The sequence below is a fragment of the Magnolia sinica genome, chromosome 9 (assembly GCF_029962835.1).
Source record: "Magnolia sinica isolate HGM2019 chromosome 9, MsV1, whole genome shotgun sequence".
NCBI classification, from domain to species: domain Eukaryota; kingdom Viridiplantae; phylum Streptophyta; class Magnoliopsida; order Magnoliales; family Magnoliaceae; genus Magnolia; species Magnolia sinica.
Window position 1 is genome coordinate 80,464,693 of NC_080581.1, and position 19,674 is coordinate 80,484,366.

General features: G+C 39.7%; 1 protein-coding gene across 3 annotated transcripts; it reads right to left on the bottom strand.

Moving 5' to 3' along the window:
- Nucleotides 1-305: 305 nt before the first annotated feature.
- On the bottom strand, nucleotides 306-15,863 carry LOC131255826 (cellulose synthase-like protein E6). 3 transcript variants are annotated; one of them, XM_058256707.1, is made up of 8 exons: nucleotides 15,568-15,863; nucleotides 7,299-7,617; nucleotides 5,293-5,433; nucleotides 2,923-3,054; nucleotides 1,961-2,173; nucleotides 1,480-1,704; nucleotides 1,042-1,389; nucleotides 306-900 (listed from the first exon to the last, which is right to left on the bottom strand). In XM_058256707.1, the coding sequence occupies exons 1-8, from the start codon at nucleotides 15,831-15,833 to the stop codon at nucleotides 355-357; spliced, it is 2,190 nt and encodes a 729-aa protein (XP_058112690.1). In that variant the 5' UTR covers nucleotides 15,834-15,863; the 3' UTR covers nucleotides 306-354. The 3 variants fall into 3 exon arrangements, with proteins under 3 accessions (XP_058112690.1, XP_058112688.1, XP_058112689.1); XM_058256705.1 differs by lacking the exon at nucleotides 5,293-5,433 and having other exon boundaries at nucleotides 15,568-15,861; XM_058256706.1 differs by lacking the exon at nucleotides 1,961-2,173 and having other exon boundaries at nucleotides 15,568-15,861.
- Nucleotides 15,864-19,674: the final 3,811 nt, after the last annotated feature.

Consider the following 19,674-nt stretch of genomic DNA (forward strand, 5'->3'; position numbering starts at 1 on the left):
TTCTTGTAGTGATATATATATATATATATATATATATATATATATATATATATATATATATATATAGACACACACACACACAAAAAAAAGTTTTAGAAAGAATCAATTCCAAAAAAAAATCGGAAAGAATCATAAACGAAATTAGAAATAAATCCCGCAGTTTCGCAGTTGCGCAAAAAATCTGCGCAAAATCTAATTATATTTAACACATCAAATACAACATAATAATGATCACACGACATAAAAGCCATGGCTTTGGTGTCTGCATCAATACATTGCTGAATGTTATATACGTACGTGACTCGTGCTATCTGCATCAAAATATTGCTGAATGTTATATATGTAACCCATGCTCTAATACATGGGTATTAGACAAACCAGCACAGCTAAACCAATAGATGTAAATGCAACTGAGGTGGGCAGGCGGCCCATGTCCTTGCGCAAGAATAGCCCTTGATAGATAGGCCAATTGATGATGACCAACACCCCACAGAGAACAAACTGCAACACCAATGCCTCCACATCTCCAACTTCATCACCCATGGCTTCTCTCTTGATTGCACCAACTAGACACAAGAAGTTCACCATTGCCAATGTGGCTAGGACGGTGAACATGGGAGAAGTGGACCCAAATTCCATGATCTCCCGATCATACCTCTTGGCCACCTCATTGTCGGTTGCCTTGGCTGTGATTGTGAATGCTGACTTAGCAAGCCCTGTTAACTGGAGCGCCGCGCCGATGTTGGCGAAGAGGTATGATGTCGTCCTTTTGTAGAGCCACATCCGTTGTTGGTTCCACCATGACTCGACTGTCTCTTCCGACCATAGCGCCTCGACTAGGCTGTATGCGTGCTTTGCGACAGTCACATATGCAAAGGGTACGAACCATGGGTTTGAGATCTGAAGGGAAATGGAAAACTTCAACATGAACATCACATTCAATCATTCTTTTCCCTATCTTTTGAAATATCTATGTGGAGTTTTAAATGTTTGATTAATTGAGAGAGAGAGAGAGAGAGAGAGAGAGAGAGAGATCCATACCCTTGGGAACAAGGAAATGCCATTGAGAAGGGCAAGGGATGGGACTGCAACATAACATAGTGTTGGGAATGCACTGAGAGCCCATGCATTGTAAATAGCATAGCCCATTTGAAGTCTTAGCTTTATCTTGCCATGTCCTTGTATGAAGGAACAATGCTTGGTGAGGAATATTTGAAGTTGTCCTTCTGTCCATCTCTTATGTTGAACCAATGTTTGTAACAAGGTTGTAGGAGCAAGCCCCAAGAATGCTTTCCTAGTTGGGTTGAGATATATAGATTTCCACCCCCTACATTGAATTGCCAGACCTGTTATCACATCCTCCACTGGACACCCATACTTCAAACCCATCTGCATATTTCAGGTACATGAAAGTTCATATGAGAGAGAGAGAGAGAGAGAGAGAGAGAGAGAGAGAGAGAGAGAGAGAGAGAGAGAGACCTCTTTTCCCCACTGTGTATTCTCTTCACAGGTGCAACTTGCAAGACCTTTTGTTCTCTCCTCTAGCTCCACCACACTTCCTTTTGCTCGACCTTCCATTCCTTTCTTCCATTCTTCTTTGTATTCCCCACTATACTTCTTCCCACATAGACTCACCCTCCTAAAAAAGCATCCGGTCCCAATGTACAGTGGCCCTCCATAACCGTCAATACCATGAAATTCCACCTACGTTGCCAAGCACATTGAAAGATATCTATCGTTTTGATGATCATGACGATTGATTTGGTGGGCCATTGCCCAAATGCAAGATGATCAGACTATGTTAATCATCCGATCATTGGTCCACAAAATGGATGGTTTAATCAATGCTCTAGATCGAACAACTGGATGACCGAGAATGTCTGATCACTTTGATTTTGGCCATGGCAAATCTACATGGCGGCCCACCATAGAACAATAACGGGCAAACAGTGATACTTACCCTTTGTACTGCCTTGAAGGAATTAGCATAAATATCATTCTTTGAGAGATTATCAAACTTCTGAGGGAATTGTACGTAGGCAATTTCATGACCCTTCTCTTCATCCATGAAAAAACACATAGCATCTCTCATCGATTCTGCATTGTTTGAGTACATGTCGCAGTCTACGGTCAGGATGATTGGCCCATTGCTTATGACCGTCGATACCCGAATCTGCATGCGGACACTCATGCACACGTGAGGTTAATTTACAGTCACTTGCATATATACACACATGAATGTTTCTTCAGGTGGGTCCCACACTATGGATGGCCTTCAACAAAGGTTGACCAATTCATCAGGTACAAAATTAGGTTGATCAATTCATCAGGTGGGCCCCACAGTATGGATGCCCATGATACATCGACGAGCGTGTTTTGTCTGCTTAATGAATGAACCAGATTGGTCCCTAGCCCAAGCAATTTACTCGGTGGGCCCACATCGTGCATGGATCTGTTGTCCTGAATATGATTTAGCCCGTCCGGCCGAGTACAATTGTCTGGATATACAGCAATACTCTCATGTATGTATGCCCAAGATGCCTAATGTCTATCTGCACAATAGGTGGCAACGGTCTAGGTAGGACGTACGGTAGCTTGGGCCCAGTCCATTAATCATTGAGCTTGGTCTTGTAAATGGATTCTACATGGGCCTTTAAAACCCGATTGATTAGTGGATGATACCCGAGCCCTAGTTTTGCAATGTTTTCAATTCAGATCCAACCCATGCCAGAGAAAATATACCCATTTACTGGTTTTCTAAAGAGCTTGGGCTTTACCATGCAAAGGTCCAACTACTAAATGGGTTGGCCCCTGGTCTACTTTCAGCCCAACTATTAATCCGGTCTGGCTCACGCCGTTTGACCCGGCCTGTTTGCACCCTTAGTCTGCACGTGTTTCTAGAAACAAGCATGTAAAAATTACCAATGCATTCAAAGCACCGGCTTTGAAGTTGTGGGGATGTTGAGGTCTCTTCTCACGTGCCATGTATACGAGTGTTGGCAATGCCGATCCTTCTATATCCACAGCATTCGTGTCCCGCCCATCAATTAATATCTGGATTTTAATTGGAAAGATCAATAAACAATTAGATGGTGGTTTGGTGCTGACTCATCCACACTTTGATGGATTTTACTGTAGACACATCCTTCTATCCACCTCACCTTCTTCAGCCGACCCTAAACTTTCGTAACGAAACTAGACCTCTACTGTACGGAAAAACCCTTTTCGGACGAAAATAATCATAACTTTCTCATCTGCTTCTACTTTAATTGGAGGAGTATTTTCTTACATCCGTACCTTAAAAATCTAGTTTGGTGTTCAAATTTTGCGGCTGTCAAAAAAAAAAAAAAAAACAGCCCTTCAAAGCTAAGCGTCTACAGTGCTAATTCTTTGCTTCCACAACGAAGAATGCGGAGCAATAAAGTGCTCTGGGTAGTACTAAAAGTTATAGTTCTCCTAGTTGAATCGGGTCACTTGGACCCTCCAATTAATCAATCTGGACTGTTGATCACGACCATCACAGGATTCATAGGTTGTTGCTGAAAACCCATACTAAAAAAGTATAAATTACGGTACTCTACGGGCACTGTATCATTTTCCTTTCAAAAGAGAAGTTCATGCATTGATACTCGGGCAGAGTATATTTCTTGATACTCAGGTAGTTGGATGTTTTATGCATGGCATATGCTAACTCAAATTAAACCATCAAAATTAGATGAATTTAACAGTGCAAAACTCTTATTTGTAGACACTTATATTTTAAAAAATTGAACATTTTTCATTTTAACCATCCAAAAACTGTCCACCAATCCTCTGGTCAGATAATCAAATAAGTTGTAGTTTATGATACATTAAAAGTAATTATAATAATATGCATGGAATTTTGCCTTCTTTCCAAGCTTGAGTAAAAGTTCAAATATAATATTTTTGTTTTTGTCCAATTAATTAAAATAAGGCTTAGATGATAATGATGATGATATGTTTAAATTGAAAACATAATTTATTTAATTTATTTTAATTATATCCATAATTTCTAATAATTTTTATAGAGAAAGTCTTAAGTCTAATCATGACCTCCTGTCATGGCCCTCATAGTGGATAACTTTTAACCTATTAAATAAATGCAACATCCAACCCTTCTGATAGGTTGGCCCCAACACTAGGATCACATAGTGCAATAATCAAACCCATCTACTAATCAAGTGAGAACAATATTATTTAGCTATTGATAAATTAAAAAAAAAAAATACAAGTGTGGTCCACTTAATGAGTAGAAGTGGCTGACTTTTGGATAAAGTAATTCTCTCGGCGGATCCAATTTATTGGATGGATTCGACATCACATGCACATAAAGGGTTGGGAGTTATTCAACTTAAGACCTTATCATTTCTAAATGTTTGTGTCATACTTTGGTAAAAAATTAAATTTTTATTTCTTTATAGTGACAAACCTAGCTCATCTCCTCTTCAATTCCTCAGTATGTAATTTCTCAGGAGATTTTCAGATTTTGATGTTTTTCTCATGATAATATCTACAAAAGCTCATTGAAAATAATATACTAAAATATATTTATAATAAATCGATAAAATAACTTTAAAATTTTGAATTTTGGGTTAAAATGGATTTATTTAAACATTTTTTAATATTATTTTACTAAAATCATGACCTTCTCATAACCAAGTCACGAGAAATTAAAACTGCCAGGATTTTTGAAAAATATTGTCATGCTTTTATTGTTCAGTATTCTCCTTAAAGAATTAATAATTCACTTAGATACCAAAAAATATTTGATAAACCAACCCTTTCTTTTGGTATTGGTTACCAAAAAATATAAGGCCTATGCATCTATCCAACATAGGGAGGTGTAAATACCAGTTCACTTGTTAAAGAGGGGAAACGACTACATATAGCCCGTCAACATGTCACACTTAAAATATCCAATCCAATCTGTGGAGAAGGTGGGCTAGACCATGATGATGAGGCGATGTTAAAATCATGCCAATCCACTTATCTAGTGGAACACAACATCAAAATGAATGGATTGTATCACTCAGTGCATTGTTGTGGCCCACCAAATGAGTGGATCACCCTGATTTTCCTAATAAGTGACCATCATGGTTTAGCCCATCTCTTGCATGGATTGGATATTCTAGAAATGAAACACATTAGCAGAAACGAATAGTTGCATCATTACTTCTTGCATAAGCAGCTTATCTAATGATATCTGTTTCGACTTTACACTGAAGGCAATGGCATTTTCTCTATTTTAATAAAATGTAACTGAAGATTTACCTGAAGAATGGTTCCATGGTTTCTCGAATTTACAACCGAATGCCATTCTGCAAAACCTTTGTGCTCAGCTCGGATTTCGCTGGGGATGTTGCCCAACTTAACTGCAGTTTCGATCCGATCCACCATTTCTTCATACAATTTCTATGAAAAAACAAACAAATATAATTTACAATTTTTATAGAGCATAGTTTTGAGAGGAATTAGAGTTTCATGCTCATTAGCAAATGTAAAGTTCAATCATGGCCATTCATTTCGGCATGATGATACATTGATAAAAAAAGAGTCTTATTGATGGCACCATTGAAAAAGGGGATGCCCCAAAAATCTTCTAGATTGGAAATTTTGGACAATGTGTCCAAAATGCATAACTATGGGCAACCATTGCTTGTCTTTGGATGCAAAAATACTTTAATACTCTGGCTGAGTGTGATGGATAATTCATAGACGGTTCAAAATAGTCATCCAAATTATGGGCACCAAGTTAGATATATCATATATATATATATATATATATATATATATATATATATATATATATATATATATTACTTTTATACGGCAATCCATCTATTAGATTGAGACTCATTGGGCAGTTGAAAATGAAAACTATTCAAGGGTTTTATTTCGCAGACCAAGTGCCCAAGAAGAGCCTGCAACGGTTTAACCAATCTAATTTTTAAATTGTAATTTAAGAAAAAATTGTTTCATAATTTATAATACTTGTATTAGATGGGCCACATATGATCATTGATATTTATCTGATTATTGAATTATTTAGATTGAGCGATCTGGTGACTTCATCACAGTCGTGATCATTACAGATGGGTTTGGAATGGAACACTTGAACAATGATTTATACACAGTTACTCGGATGGATAAAGAGACATGGTGTGGAGACTCCAAATGAAAGAAGTTTGATAGATAAGATTCTCTAGTTCTCCCCTTTTTAAAAAATAATAATTTATAAGTACATATCTCAACTCTCTTAATAGGACCCAAAAAACCCTAATCTTATTGAAAAGTTTTTAAAAGATGTAAAGTACAAAAGATCAAGCATCTTTTTTTGATAGCATCGTGACATCAAAAATATCTTCTTACTAAGGTACACATTTACAATTTCAATTTACAATCTTCATTATTAATACATAGATGATATTTTTATTCTGTCATTTAGTTTACATAATTTAGTCATTTTAATTTAAATAATTATATTTAAGTAGAGCACCAAATAACTCCCTTAAAAAGAAGGTAGAACAAATTGTTCCTAGATAGGGCACACGAGAAACCAAATACTTCCTAAACATGTTGCACATATGTTGAATGTTTTGCTTGTGCAACCACCACGTTCGCGTACTCCACACATTTACATGCCACCATCAATTTTCAAATACCCAACATGTATTACACATAAAAATGTGTACATGGTATAAATACCATGATTTATATCAAACTCCAACAGGCCTAATAACTTATTTTTAATTTTTGGGTATTTGAAAAATAACAAACCACGACCTAGTTTGCCAATTAATACAATTTTGCTTGAATCAAAACACCAGGTGCTACTTGGTTCAATTAACTTATCAAGCCCGTCCATATGGTCCATCACATATTCATTAGCTACATGAAATAAAAGAAAAGCACCGGAAGACTCTAACCTCGTGACGTTGGGTCACCTTTTGAGAATGCATGATCTATATGACATGTTGGTGAATGAATGTTTATGTAAGTGAGAAGCTGGTATATAGTTAGCCGCTTTATGTGATCATTTCTCCGTCTAAAAAGCGTACCACAGTCACAGAGCCACATGGATGGTCTGATTAATGGCTACATTTTTCATTTGAACCATCCAATTGAAGGCCGCCAACGGAATGCTAATGAAGGCCTCTTCCATTTAATTTTTGGGCTATACTCCATCCACAATGGTACGTAGAATTTGGACAGTAGAATTTGGACAGTCTCGATTGACCCACGTTTGCAGCTAACAAACAATGTAGAAGATATTTTACCTTGGTGGACAGCCATTGATTGGCGTGCTCAGTATCATGTGGCTCAGATGTTGTGCCAAAATAGACGGCGGGTGATCTTGGGTCTATCTTGAATTTCCTGCAAAATGGGATCCAATGCTTTGCGAAGTGGGAAGCCTCTAGTAGAGCGTAGAATGTCAGATCTGACCCACCATCATCGGAGAGGTAGATGCTCAGTTTCTCCGGTGGGTAATTGTAGGCCATGACTGAAAGAACGGTGTTGATCACTAGGGTGGGTGGTTCTATTGTGGGGTCCGCGGTGCACACGAAAATATCCACCCCTGGCAACTCATCTTCATATCTGCACCATTAAAAATAAATAAATAAAACTGGACAGAGAGAGAGAAGAGGATCAAATTGAATCTTATATGATTTACGTGGAAAGCCACTTAGAGCCGTCCGACCACAAGAATCACGGTGGTGATCGGACGGCTGTAAGAAGTGAACTGGTATGGCCTCATTATCCCCGGATAAAGTTATATTTAAAACACGGGCGATTAAAGATTCAAGTGAAATGTTGACCATAAGGAGTTTCAACTCCCGGTCAAGGGTTCGAGTACCATAGGTGGTGAAATTCCACTAGCGTGAGTGTGTGGGGTGTGTGTGCGTGTGTAAAAAAAAAAAAAAAAGGTGAAATGTTGACTATTAGGCTCCTTATATGGAAGTGACTCGTGATCCTATCCCTTAGAGAGAGGATCAAAGGTGAGTAGAGTTGGGCATCGGACTGAGTCGGATCGAATTGGGTCCAACTCGACTCGGTCCGGATTCTATATGGCCCAATCTGAACTCGGACTGATCCGGGACCGAGTTCCAGTCATCTGACTCGGACAGACTCGAACCCTTGCTGGCCTAAACCGAACCGAGTTCGATTCGGTCAGGAAAACTGAGTCTTCTATTTTATTTTTTATTTTTTGAAAATTTAAAAAAAAAAAACAAAAAACAAAAAATATTGACGGCATGGATGAAACACATACATCATGGTGGGGCCGCACCGACCATCTTCCATTGGCTGGTGGCAGGGGGAGTAGCCGATCCGTTTCTAAATCGGAGTTGGGAGGGGAATAGGTGGGATAGAAGAAGACTACTAGGCAAGGACTCTAGGAGCGGTGGGATTTTGGTAAAGGAGAGTGAAGCATATTGTGTAGTGTGCTAAGCATACTAGGTAAACTATGTGGGGCCCAACATGATATATTTATTTTATCCACTCCGTCCATACATTTTGTAATTTAATTTTAATAAATGGGACCACAAATAAAGCATATCCAAAGCTCAAGTGGACCACACCACAGGGAACAGTGTGAATTGAACATCTACCATTGAAAAATTCTTTAGGTGGACAGACATTTTGGATCAAGGTGATATTTGTTTTTTTCCCTTCATCCATGTTCCTGTGATCTTATGAACAGGTAGGATGACAAATAAACGTTAATGTGAACCCTAGGAAGGTTTCAACAGTGGAAATCATTATTCCCACTGTTTTATGTGGTATGGCCCACTTGAGCTTTGGATATGTTTCTATTTTTGGCCAAACGGTTAAAATGAGATAAAAAACGGATGGGCAGCGCAGATAAACCACGTGAATTCAAGGTGGGCCATAGGAGTTTAATTAGTGTGATAAAAACATACTAAGTAACAAAGTATGCAATCTGATTTAAGAGGAGAGAAGTGGAGTAATTACCCTTGACGAAAGTTGGGTGCCGACTGCCCAACGCAGGCCGCACCAATGTGCCACCACTGCCCTCATGTTACCCTTTATTGGGAATTGGTTTTACCCATCCCTTTATTTCTCATATAACCGGATCGAATCGGATCCCGGATCGGATTAGATCCATACGGATCGGTCCGATCCAAATTGACGTAGATTCGAATCTAATTCGATTAATGGTTGGATCTGCCTGATCCAGACTAAACCTGACTGATCCAGGTCATCGGTTCGATGCAAATTGGGTTGGATCGGGTCGGATCCACCGGATCAAGTCCGACATACTCAGCTCTAAAGGTGAGCAAAAACAGATTGGTTACTCCCCCTACACCAGCCAATGGCTGGTGGTCCGTGCTATGTGGGCCCCACCATGATGTATGTATTTCATCAATGCCATCCATCTATTTTTAGAGATCTTTTTACGGTATGAGTCCAAAAATGAGGTATACCAAATCTCAAGTAGACCACATTACTCGAAACAGTGGTAAATGAGGGTCAACCTTTAAAAACATTCCGGGGGCTATAAAAGTTTTGAATCAAGTTGATCTTTGTTTTTTCTCTTCCTCTCATATTGGATGTCAAAGAAATAGTATAGTGAGCCTTAGGAGGATTTGAATGGTGGATATCTAATCACTATTGTTTTCATGTGGTGTGGTCCACCTGAGATCATTTTTTAAATCAAACCATAAAATGATATGTAAAAATGGATGAAACACATACATCATGGTGGCCCCACAGAGCACCGACTACCAGCCACGGAGCTGGTGTCAGGGGGAGTAGCCAATCCGTTTCCAAGGTGAGCTCTGAATGATAGCAATATCAAGGTGGACCCCACGTGATGGGCAGTCCATATCAAAGGTAGCCTCTCATGATGGACAATTCACATTGAAGGTGGGGCCACACTACGGAAAATCCACTATGTGAGCGGTTGACGTTAAAGGTAGGCGCCCCAAATGATGACAATTAACATAGAAATCCGAGTGGTGCGAGTGCATGGTCTTGCGGGCTGGGAAATCCAAGTGGTGTGAGTGCATGGTCTAACTGAGATATAGATCTGCTTCTAAAATGAGCATCAAAACGGTTGGACGGTGTGGATTTAAGGAACATAGGATCTAGGCAAAATCAAAAGGACTTATGCAAAGGTGGCGGTTGGACGGTGCGGCTTTGAGGAATGGAAGCGGAGTAACTGATGTACCACACACCATCTATGTAGATGCTGTAGGCACGTGTCGTGCGAAGACGAGCACTGACGCTCGAGTTGTACGAACGGTTCAAAGGAGATCAAAGTTACATAGGTCCCAAAGTAATGTATTTATTATATCTACCCCGTTCGTCTACTTTCAGAGATCATTCTAGAGCACTATCCAAAAAATGAATCATACCCAAAAATCATTTGGACCACACCACAAATAGCAGCGGAGATAATTATTTTCACCATTAAACAATTCATAGGGCCCTCATAACGTTTATTTTCCATCCAATTTGTTCATAAGATCACAAAGACCCGAATGAAGTATAAAAACAAATTTCATATTGATCCAAAACTTCTATGAGCCTAAAAAGGGTTTTAATGGTAGACAATTCATCGCTGCTTTTTGCAATGTGGTCCACTTTATAGTTATATCTGTCTTATTTTTCATCTCAAGCCTCAAGAGTAGCTCACCAAATGGATGGACGGTTTGGATATAACACATACTTCATGATCAGACCCTGACGTCAATAGAGCAGCTATATAGCTGGTGTGAGGTACACCAGCCAATCCAAGCAAAAGCAAATGGACTTATGAAAAGGTAGCGGCTGGACGGTGTGGATTTAAGGAGCATACGATCTAAGCAAAAGCAAAAGGACTTCTGAGCAGGTAGCATTTGTCGGCCACTCTAAATTATTAAATTCTGCACTCAGAGAAAAAAAAAAAGGTCTGAAATCCTTTTGAAAAGTGGCCTTCTTTTGTAATAATGCATGCATATTAAACTGTAGATACGCGTCCATAATCCAGACCATCCATATTTTGCTCCTCACTCAAAAGCGCGATGTCACATGTATCAATCACACGAAAAGACCGCTAGCATTGTGAATTCTATCCATTGGCAGCCTCATCGATGGGGAAGCGGATTAGCGGATTGGCCGGTGTACCACACACAGCCCAAGTTGTACAAACGTTTCAAAGGAGATCGAAGTTACATGGCCCACTTTAATGTATTTATTATATCCACACTATTCATACATTCTGCAAGAACATTTTAGAGCATGGGCCCAAAAATAAGTCATATCCAAAGCTCAAGTGTACCACACTACAAATAGTTGTGGAGACAATGATTCTCAAAGTCAAACTATTTCGGTCCTTGCTCTTGCTACTGTGGTACACTCTTAGAAGTTTCAACACGGGATCAAGAGTTCGAGCACCCATGGGTGGTGAAATCCCATAACCGTATACGTGCGTGGCGGTGTGTCGTCTGGGTGATTAAAAAAATAAAAGAAAAAAACTATTCTCCATAGCCCACCATAACATTAATTTACCATCCAAAATGTTCACGGGTTACATAGGCCTGGATGAAGAGGAAAAACAAATATCATACTGATCCAAAACTCTTAAGACTTTTTGTAGTGTGGTCCACTTAATTTTTAAATTTGTTTTAGTTTTTGGCACAGCATTTACGACCAGCTCACCAAATGTACAACCAGCTCACCAAAATGGGAGGATGATTTAGATATAATACATACCTCGTGATGGGACCCACAAAACAAGGTGACTTCGACACAACAGCAAGGTCGGTTGAGTGCGGTAAACCAGCTAATTCGCTTCCCGGATTGGCTGGTGTACCACACACCACCAACCTTGCGGTGTAGGGTAGGATGTCGTGCCACCTCTGAGTTGTACATAGTCTCCAAAGGAGATCAAAGTTATACGGGCTCCACAATGATATACTTATTATATCCACACCGGTCATTCATCTGGAAAGATCATTTTAGATCTTGATCCCTAGATTGAGTTGTATCCAAAGCTCAAGTGGACCACACCGTATAACAGTGGAACCATGATTCTCACCGTTAAAACATTCATAGGGCCCACTATAACATTTATTTTCCGTCCAATATATTCATAAGGCCTCACAAAGCTAGATGAGAAGGAAAAACAAATATTATATTGATCCAAAATTTACGTGACACCTGAAATGGTTTCAATGGTAGACAGTTCAATCCTTCAGTGCTTTTTGCAATATGGGCCACTTGATATTTGGATCTCTCTTTATCTTCAGTTCACGCCGTATAATGAGCTCACTAAGTGGATCATCCATTTGGATTACCTCTTGATGAGACCCACAAAACTTAGTGGCGATCAAACACCATCGTAGCATTTGTAAAATCATCTGAGGGAATAAGCCTAAAAATGAGTCATATACAAAGTTAGAGCGGACAACACTATAAATTGGAATAGAACAATGATTCTAACTGTTAAAACACTTATAGGGCCTACCACAACATTTATTTTTTGTCAATTCTGTTCTTTAGGTCACACAAACCAAGGCTCAAGAAGAAAAACAAATATCATATTGATTCAAAACTCCTGTCAACCCAAAAGGGTTTCAATGGTAGACATTAAATCCCCCACTGATTTTTGCAGTGTGGCCCACTTGATCTTTGGATCTGTCTTAATTTTTGAATCAAGCTTTACGACAAGCTCGTCAAATGGATGGGCCGATCAGATATAATACATACCTCGTTATGGGACCCACAGAACTTGGTGACGTCAACAGACTAGCCTTGTCGGTGGTGTGTGGTACACCAGTCAATTCGCTTCCCATCTAGAGATGGGCATTTCTAACCCGATCCGACCCGACTCGGTACCGTTCCGAACAGAACCGATGACTTAGATCGGTCTGATCGAGTCTGTCCACCCAGATCCGATCGTCTTTCGAATCGGATCCGGATTAAGGTCGATTTTCGGATCCGATCCGACCCAAATATGTGAACCAATAGGATCCGGCCTGAACCGACCAAACCGACCCGGAACAAGTAGTATAAGTATTATTTTTAATTTTTTATCCTACCCTCCCTCTCTACCTGAACGCCCGTTGCGCCAAACCTAAATCCCCAAACCTTCTCTACCCTAAAAGGAAGAAGAAGAAGAAGACAGTGAAAGAGAGATCTGAAATGGAGATGAGGCAGATTCTTCTACCAAATTCCTTCACAAAGCCCTCAATCCTCTTCTCCGATCGTCGTCACTGCAGGTCCCGTCAGGCCATTTCGTCTCATTTACTATGACAAAAAAGGCAAGTTCCGCATGGACCCCAAGGCGGTCGCGGCCCTCCAGCTCGTCAAAGGCCTTGTTGGTGTTGTCTCCGTCTCCGTCTGCGGCCAAGCCCGCCAAGATAAGAGCTTCATCTTGAATCAGGTTCTCCTAATCCTCTCTCGCTCTCTCCCTTCCTTGCTCCGTTTTAGGGTTTTAGTTTCGTTGATTTGAAGAATCAGTCGAATACATCTTTTTCATGCCTTATGGGGAATGGCATTCTTGTAATTCTTTCTATTTAGAAGACTACTTTGCTGTATGTAATTGTATTTAGCTTTATAGATTCTTGAATCTCTCCATGCATTTATAGGGTTAGGTTGCACAGTTTGCAGGTGTTTTAGCAGCTTTGTTATCTTTAATAGGGTGGAATTCCTGAATTGCCAGCTCTGAATAGGAAATTTCAGCTTTGTTATCTCTTTAGATATCTTTTTCACTTCCACCTTCAACACTGGACCGATCTGAATCTGGCATAATCTGATTCGACTCGGTTTTCCTGACCGAGTCGGACTCGGATCGGTTCACGCCAGTATGGATTAGGATCGGATCGAGTTAGATGATCCGGACTCGGTCCCGGATCGAACTGAGTTCGGATCAGGCCATGTAAAACTCGGACCGAGTCGAGTTGGACCCAATCTGATTCGACTCGGTTTGATGCCCAGCTCTATTCCCATCGATGGGATAACACTTGCGCTGGGTAGTCACCGGGGGAAATGGATTGGCTACTCCCCTTGCCACTGGCTCGGAGGCTGGTGGTCGGTGCTCTGTGGACCCAACCATGATGTATGCCTTTCATCCATGCCGTCCATCTATATTTTTAGATCATTTTAGTATAAGAGACCAAAAATTAGAGGAATAAAAATTTCCGGTTGCCCACACCACGGGAAAACAATAGTGATTGGATATCCACCATTAAAATCCTCCTACGGCCAACTGTACTGTTTATATGACATCCGTTATTTTGAGTAGGTCATAAAGACCCAGATGAAGGGAAAAAATAAATATCAACTTGATCAGTAACTTTTATGGCCCCAAAAAGTTTTTAATGGTCGACATTCATTCAACACTGTTTCCTGTAATGTGGTCCACTCGTCCACTTGAGATTGGGATATGCCTAAATTTTTTTTTTCTTATACCATAAAATGATTTAGAAAAATAGATGGACGGAATGGATGAAACACATACATCATGGCAGCGCCCGCAGAGCACCGACCACCAGCCATTGGCTGGTGTCAGGGGGAGTAGCCAATCCGTTCCCGTTACTGGGGTTACCTGATGTGAGTAAAAAGACTGACGTGGATGAAATCCATGCCGTCTATCAGGTACACCGCCCATAGTTCGTCCTTGATCCGAAACACTCAAGGGGCTACACAGGAACCAAAAAAAATCTCAAGAATAATGATCTTAAGAATTTTGGTTTCCAATTTTACCCTCACGAAACAGCATAGGTTGAGCCACGCGCGTGTAGAACAATGGGATCGTTGCACTAGCACACGTGTCAATATAGCTTTTATGTGCAAGATGAGCTTTCCACCATTCGTTAGTTAGATCTTTCGCGGGAAGTTTTAGATGCTCCAGTCCTCACGTAATCCAGACGGTAAACGACAAAAATACGGTCAGAAAAAAAAAAAAAAAAAAAAAGCGCTTTACCATACCACTTTCTAGGCTGTCACGCACCAAGGAATCAACGGGCCTGATATTCGGGCGAGAAGATTTAAAAAGCGTGACCCATCAAATGAAAAGTATTAGCCCGTGTGCTTGCGTCACGCATGTGGGCTTTAAAAAACCTTTTGCTAAGAAATTGGACCCACGATTTTGTAATCCAGACACTTGTTGTAGTGTCCCACGGCTAGGATTAAAAAGAACAGTTAGGATTAAAAAGAACCAAGATGCGATGTCATCTGGAGGAGATTTAGGTCATCCCCAATTTGGGGAGCGTATTTACCATAGGATCAACGGTTTGGATCACTGCACCATGGTCCACCTTTTGGAAATGATACATGAGACCTCTACGCAGGTTCTACGCAACAGGAAAATACAATTCTAGTGTTTTAGATACAGTTATATTTGTAGGGTATTATACGTAGGGTTGGCAGAGCCTTCAACCCAATCCCAACCTAACCTAGGGTTTTGTTGAAGATTTTCAAACCCACTTTAACATAACCTCTTTGAGCCGATCAAATTTTCAGGTTGGGTCAGATGGGTTTTGTTAGAGACTGACCTAGGTTGCACTGCTGTTGGAGAACGGGTAGAATGGTGCGTACCTGTGGAAGAGCCTTTCTTTGAAGGTAGAGCGATAGACAGGCCTCCAACGTGCTGATTGTGTGAAAATCCAATAAAATCCAAACCAAATCTCAGCTCCAAACATGCAAAACCACGCCCATCTCAACCCTTCTTTTGGAACATGAGTTGCTCTGTACACCCAAATCAAACACACGCCCACAAATACCGAAATTGCATAAATCTTATATGCAATCCTACCCTTTGCTTCCTTAGTTTCAAAGAGAGGTACATACCCTTCTCTTCCCATCTTCCCTCTCTCTCCCTCTCTCTCTCTCTGTGTAAGGGCATATATGTACAATGTATAGAAAGGAGGGGATCTCAGGTCTAATGGGGTTGGTCTATTAGTTGCAGTTTACTCGGTGGATAACTTCTAACCTTTCATGTGTCTGTGACATCCACACCGTCCAATGAGTTGGCCTCATCACAAAAATCACTTTACGCAAAAATAAGCTGTATTCATACATGCATGACACGAGAGCAAGTTCAATGGACTTCATGAAACGATGGATGCACACAAATAACAATACAATCAATTCGCTGGTGTATAATTGTAATATACACATGCATGTGTTATATCTACGTATATACATTCACATATACATGTATGTACTTATAACATTCCTGTACCCATTATTTTATTGTTTTATATTTATTTATTTTTTATTTTTACACATGCACATACACCCCCACACACTCACGCTAGTGGAATTTCACCACTACGTTTGGAATTCAGAGGTGTAACTTAGGTGGGTTGGGTCCGTTGAGAATTAATCCAACCCAATCAGACTCAAACCAAGCATAACCAGTTTAATGGATAGTCAAACCTATGGCCGGAAGAATATGTTTAGGTTGAGTTAACATCTACAATTATTATTTTAAACATTCATACATCCAATCATATATAATTATATGTCATTCGTAGCTGCAATATAATATAATATTTGATACTCAGGTTGCGCTCACGTGAAGGAACTTATAAATGGTAGACGCTGCATGTATTTTCTTAAATACAGTCAGACTAGATTAGGTTCTGTGCTGTTGAAGATAAAGTTGACTAGATCGGTTAAGTTGAATCTAACACGACCTTCTGGAAAAGATACTGATAATAAAGTTGATTTGGTTAGGTTGAATCTGACACGACCTTCTGTAAAAGAGATTGGCAATAAGATTGATTAGATTGATAAAATTGACTTTGACACATGACTGGACCTACTATAAAAGATATTAATAATAAAGTTGATCAGACTCATTAGATTAAAGCCGACACAGGACATGCCACCCCTAAGTGGGTAGAATGGTACGTACACGAGGGGAAAGGATTGGCTGCTACTCCTGCCACTGGCCATTGGCCGGTGGTCTGCGATCCGTCGGCGTGCCGTGATGCATGTATATCGTCTATAACGTCTATCTATTTTTATAGATCATTCTATGGCATGGGACCAAAAATAAAGTATATCTCGAATCTTAAGTAGACCCATCATAGAAAAAAGTGTTGAATGAATATAAATCATTAAAAACCATTTGGAGGCTATAAAAGTTTTGAACGAAGCTTATCTTTGTTTTTGTTTTTTTTTTTTTTTTTTTCTCCTCATATGGGTATTTATGATGTAATCATGCCCTAATTGATATGTAAAAATGGATGAATGGAATGAATGAAACACATACATCATGGTGAGGCCCACATAGCACCGACCACTAGCCACCGGGATGGTGGCCGGGATGGTGGTAGGGAGAATAGCCAATCCGTTTCCCTCCCCACCACCATCTCGGTGGTTGGTGGTTTGCACTATGTGGGTCTCACCCATGACTCCTACACTAAGGGAGTGTTTGGCCAGACCAATCCCATGGGATTAGGAGGGATGGAATGGTTTTTAAGGTAATGATGGTGGTGTCAGTGGATGTCCAGTGATTCCATGGAATTGTATAAAGTCCGGGATGGGATTTACGGGTGTTTGGCCGAGCGGTGGGATTTGGTGTAGTCCATGAATTTCATTGCTAATGTATTTGGAAAGGCATTGCATTGGTATAATCCCATGCCTCTTCCATGTATTATGCAACAGCCATCCGAATGCAGCCATCCACTCCTGGCCATTTTAGGTGGCCCCACCAACTACAGTGTGTACGGTCCCTTACCGCTGGATGGCCATTTAAGTAGCTTCATTTTCATGAGTTGCATTGTCTACAACTTCAAAATCCCACCAAAGGATAAGAGCTTCATTTTCAGTTGCATTGTCTACAGCTTCAAAATCCCACACGAAATCTTCAGTTTTCTGACACCGCAAGAAAGATAAATAAATAAAAATTAAAACCCATTTCCCTACAAAATAGGGGAAAAAAGCATATAATAAAACTTGAAAAACCCACCAAAAGAAAAAGGCTCCATTTTCAATTGCTATGGCTACAGCTTCAAAAATCCACATGAAATCTTCAGCTTTCTAACACTGCAAGAAAGATAAATAAAATAATGATAAGAACCCAATTTACAAAATCCTTATTCCCAAATACATTACAAAATTTCAAAAGAAAAAAAAAATAGAACAAATGAAAAATTAATGATAATAAAAAGTTTTATTTTCAGTTGCAATGGCAGTAGCTTCAAAAACCCAAAAGAAAACTTGAGTTTTCTGACACTGCTTTCACCGCAGAGGAAGAAATCATCGAGAGAGAGAAACCCCACATCTCAGAATCCTTGAAAACAGAGGAAACACAATCATTTTGGAATGTATGATCAAAGACTATGATATGGAATTACAAAATAAAGAAAATTATCAAATAAAAACCTCTTTGTTCTCCCCCCCTCTCTCCTTATCTTGGAATCCTTTCTATCTTGGAATCTTTTTTACTGAAAGAAGGCGAATGAGATGCCCATCCTGAATCCCATGGGATATCGAGGGATGGGGGAAATCACAGAGAGGGATTCGCCGAATCCGCCGAGTTAGCAGGCATCGTTTACAAGGAAGGCGGTAGATGAGGTACACCCGCCATCCCAAACATCACGCGGGATGGGATTGATTTCAATAAGTCTCTTAATACCACTTAATTCCACATCCACCTTCTGGCCAAACGCGCCCTAAATGCATATAAATTCACCCATTATATAGTTATTAAGAAGAACAATTACATATATTTTAGATCATCATCATATTAACATTCATACACCCAACTATTTCCACTTCACTTATTGACACTTTATCCATAATATTATCATTCATAAAATAAACTATCAAAATTATTATAAGTCCACCCATTTGGGACTTTATTTAACTAAAATAATCAACATTCGTCTAACACGATTATGCCTACAAACATAATTCAAATCAAACCACCAGTAGTTATCATGAATGGAAACTAAAACTCCTATAATCAATTGCAGAATTAGTTCATCCGTCTAATGTAGTGAGCTTGTCTTCCACCAAATATGGCCAATATTGGTCTTAAGTTTTATTCACCAACTCGGCCTCCTTTTCTAGCACCTGATTAGATTGTCCTGCATCGTCCATCTCTATATGGTTGTTAGTCCACAATGTTAATTGGCTAGGCTAGTGAGTAAACCCAACATGGTTCACACGTAACACAATATAACTAAAATAGTGCGTATGTAGTGTGAGGATGAATGCAGAAATGTCATAAGGTGTATGTCAAGTGGGTTAATCATCCACTTGCTTAGGTTGGATATCCGTCAATGTACCCTTTAACCATCCACCATAGGTAGGTATGAGTAACCTGTACTTGTTATACATCCACCTAAGTAGGCATGTGTAATCATACATCTACTTTGTGAGTAGGCTTCCACTATCTTAGGCATCTGGTAATAAATCTACCGAGTGTAACCATTTAGGGAGATTCTCCAGGAACCCAATCATAAGGTGTGCATGCAGTCATAATGGATGCATGTAATGCATGCTCAATGACTATACATCAGCATGTATAGTTCATCGATATAACTCTCTCTCTCTCTCTCTCTCTCTGAGAGGAAACAACGAATTTTAAAACATCAATGATTTGTATGTTTGCATGTTCAATATCATAAATCATTATAAGGATTATACTAGCATAAGCGATATAACATGGTAACCATATCAATCCAA

Excerpts from the sequence above, each read along its gene's own strand:
- LOC131255826 (XM_058256707.1), bottom strand. The coding sequence starts at position 15,833 with ATGGGAAGAGAAGGGTATGTACCTCTCTTTGAAACTAAGGAAGCAAAG. Across the intron at positions 5,434-7,298 it reads ATCAATGGCTGTCCACCAAG|AAATTGTATGAAGAAATGGT; the intron begins GTAAAATATCTT and ends GTTTTTTCATAG. Across the intron at positions 3,055-5,292 it reads ACCATGGAACCATTCTTCAG|ATATTAATTGATGGGCGGGA; the intron begins GTAAATCTTCAG and ends ATTAAAATCCAG.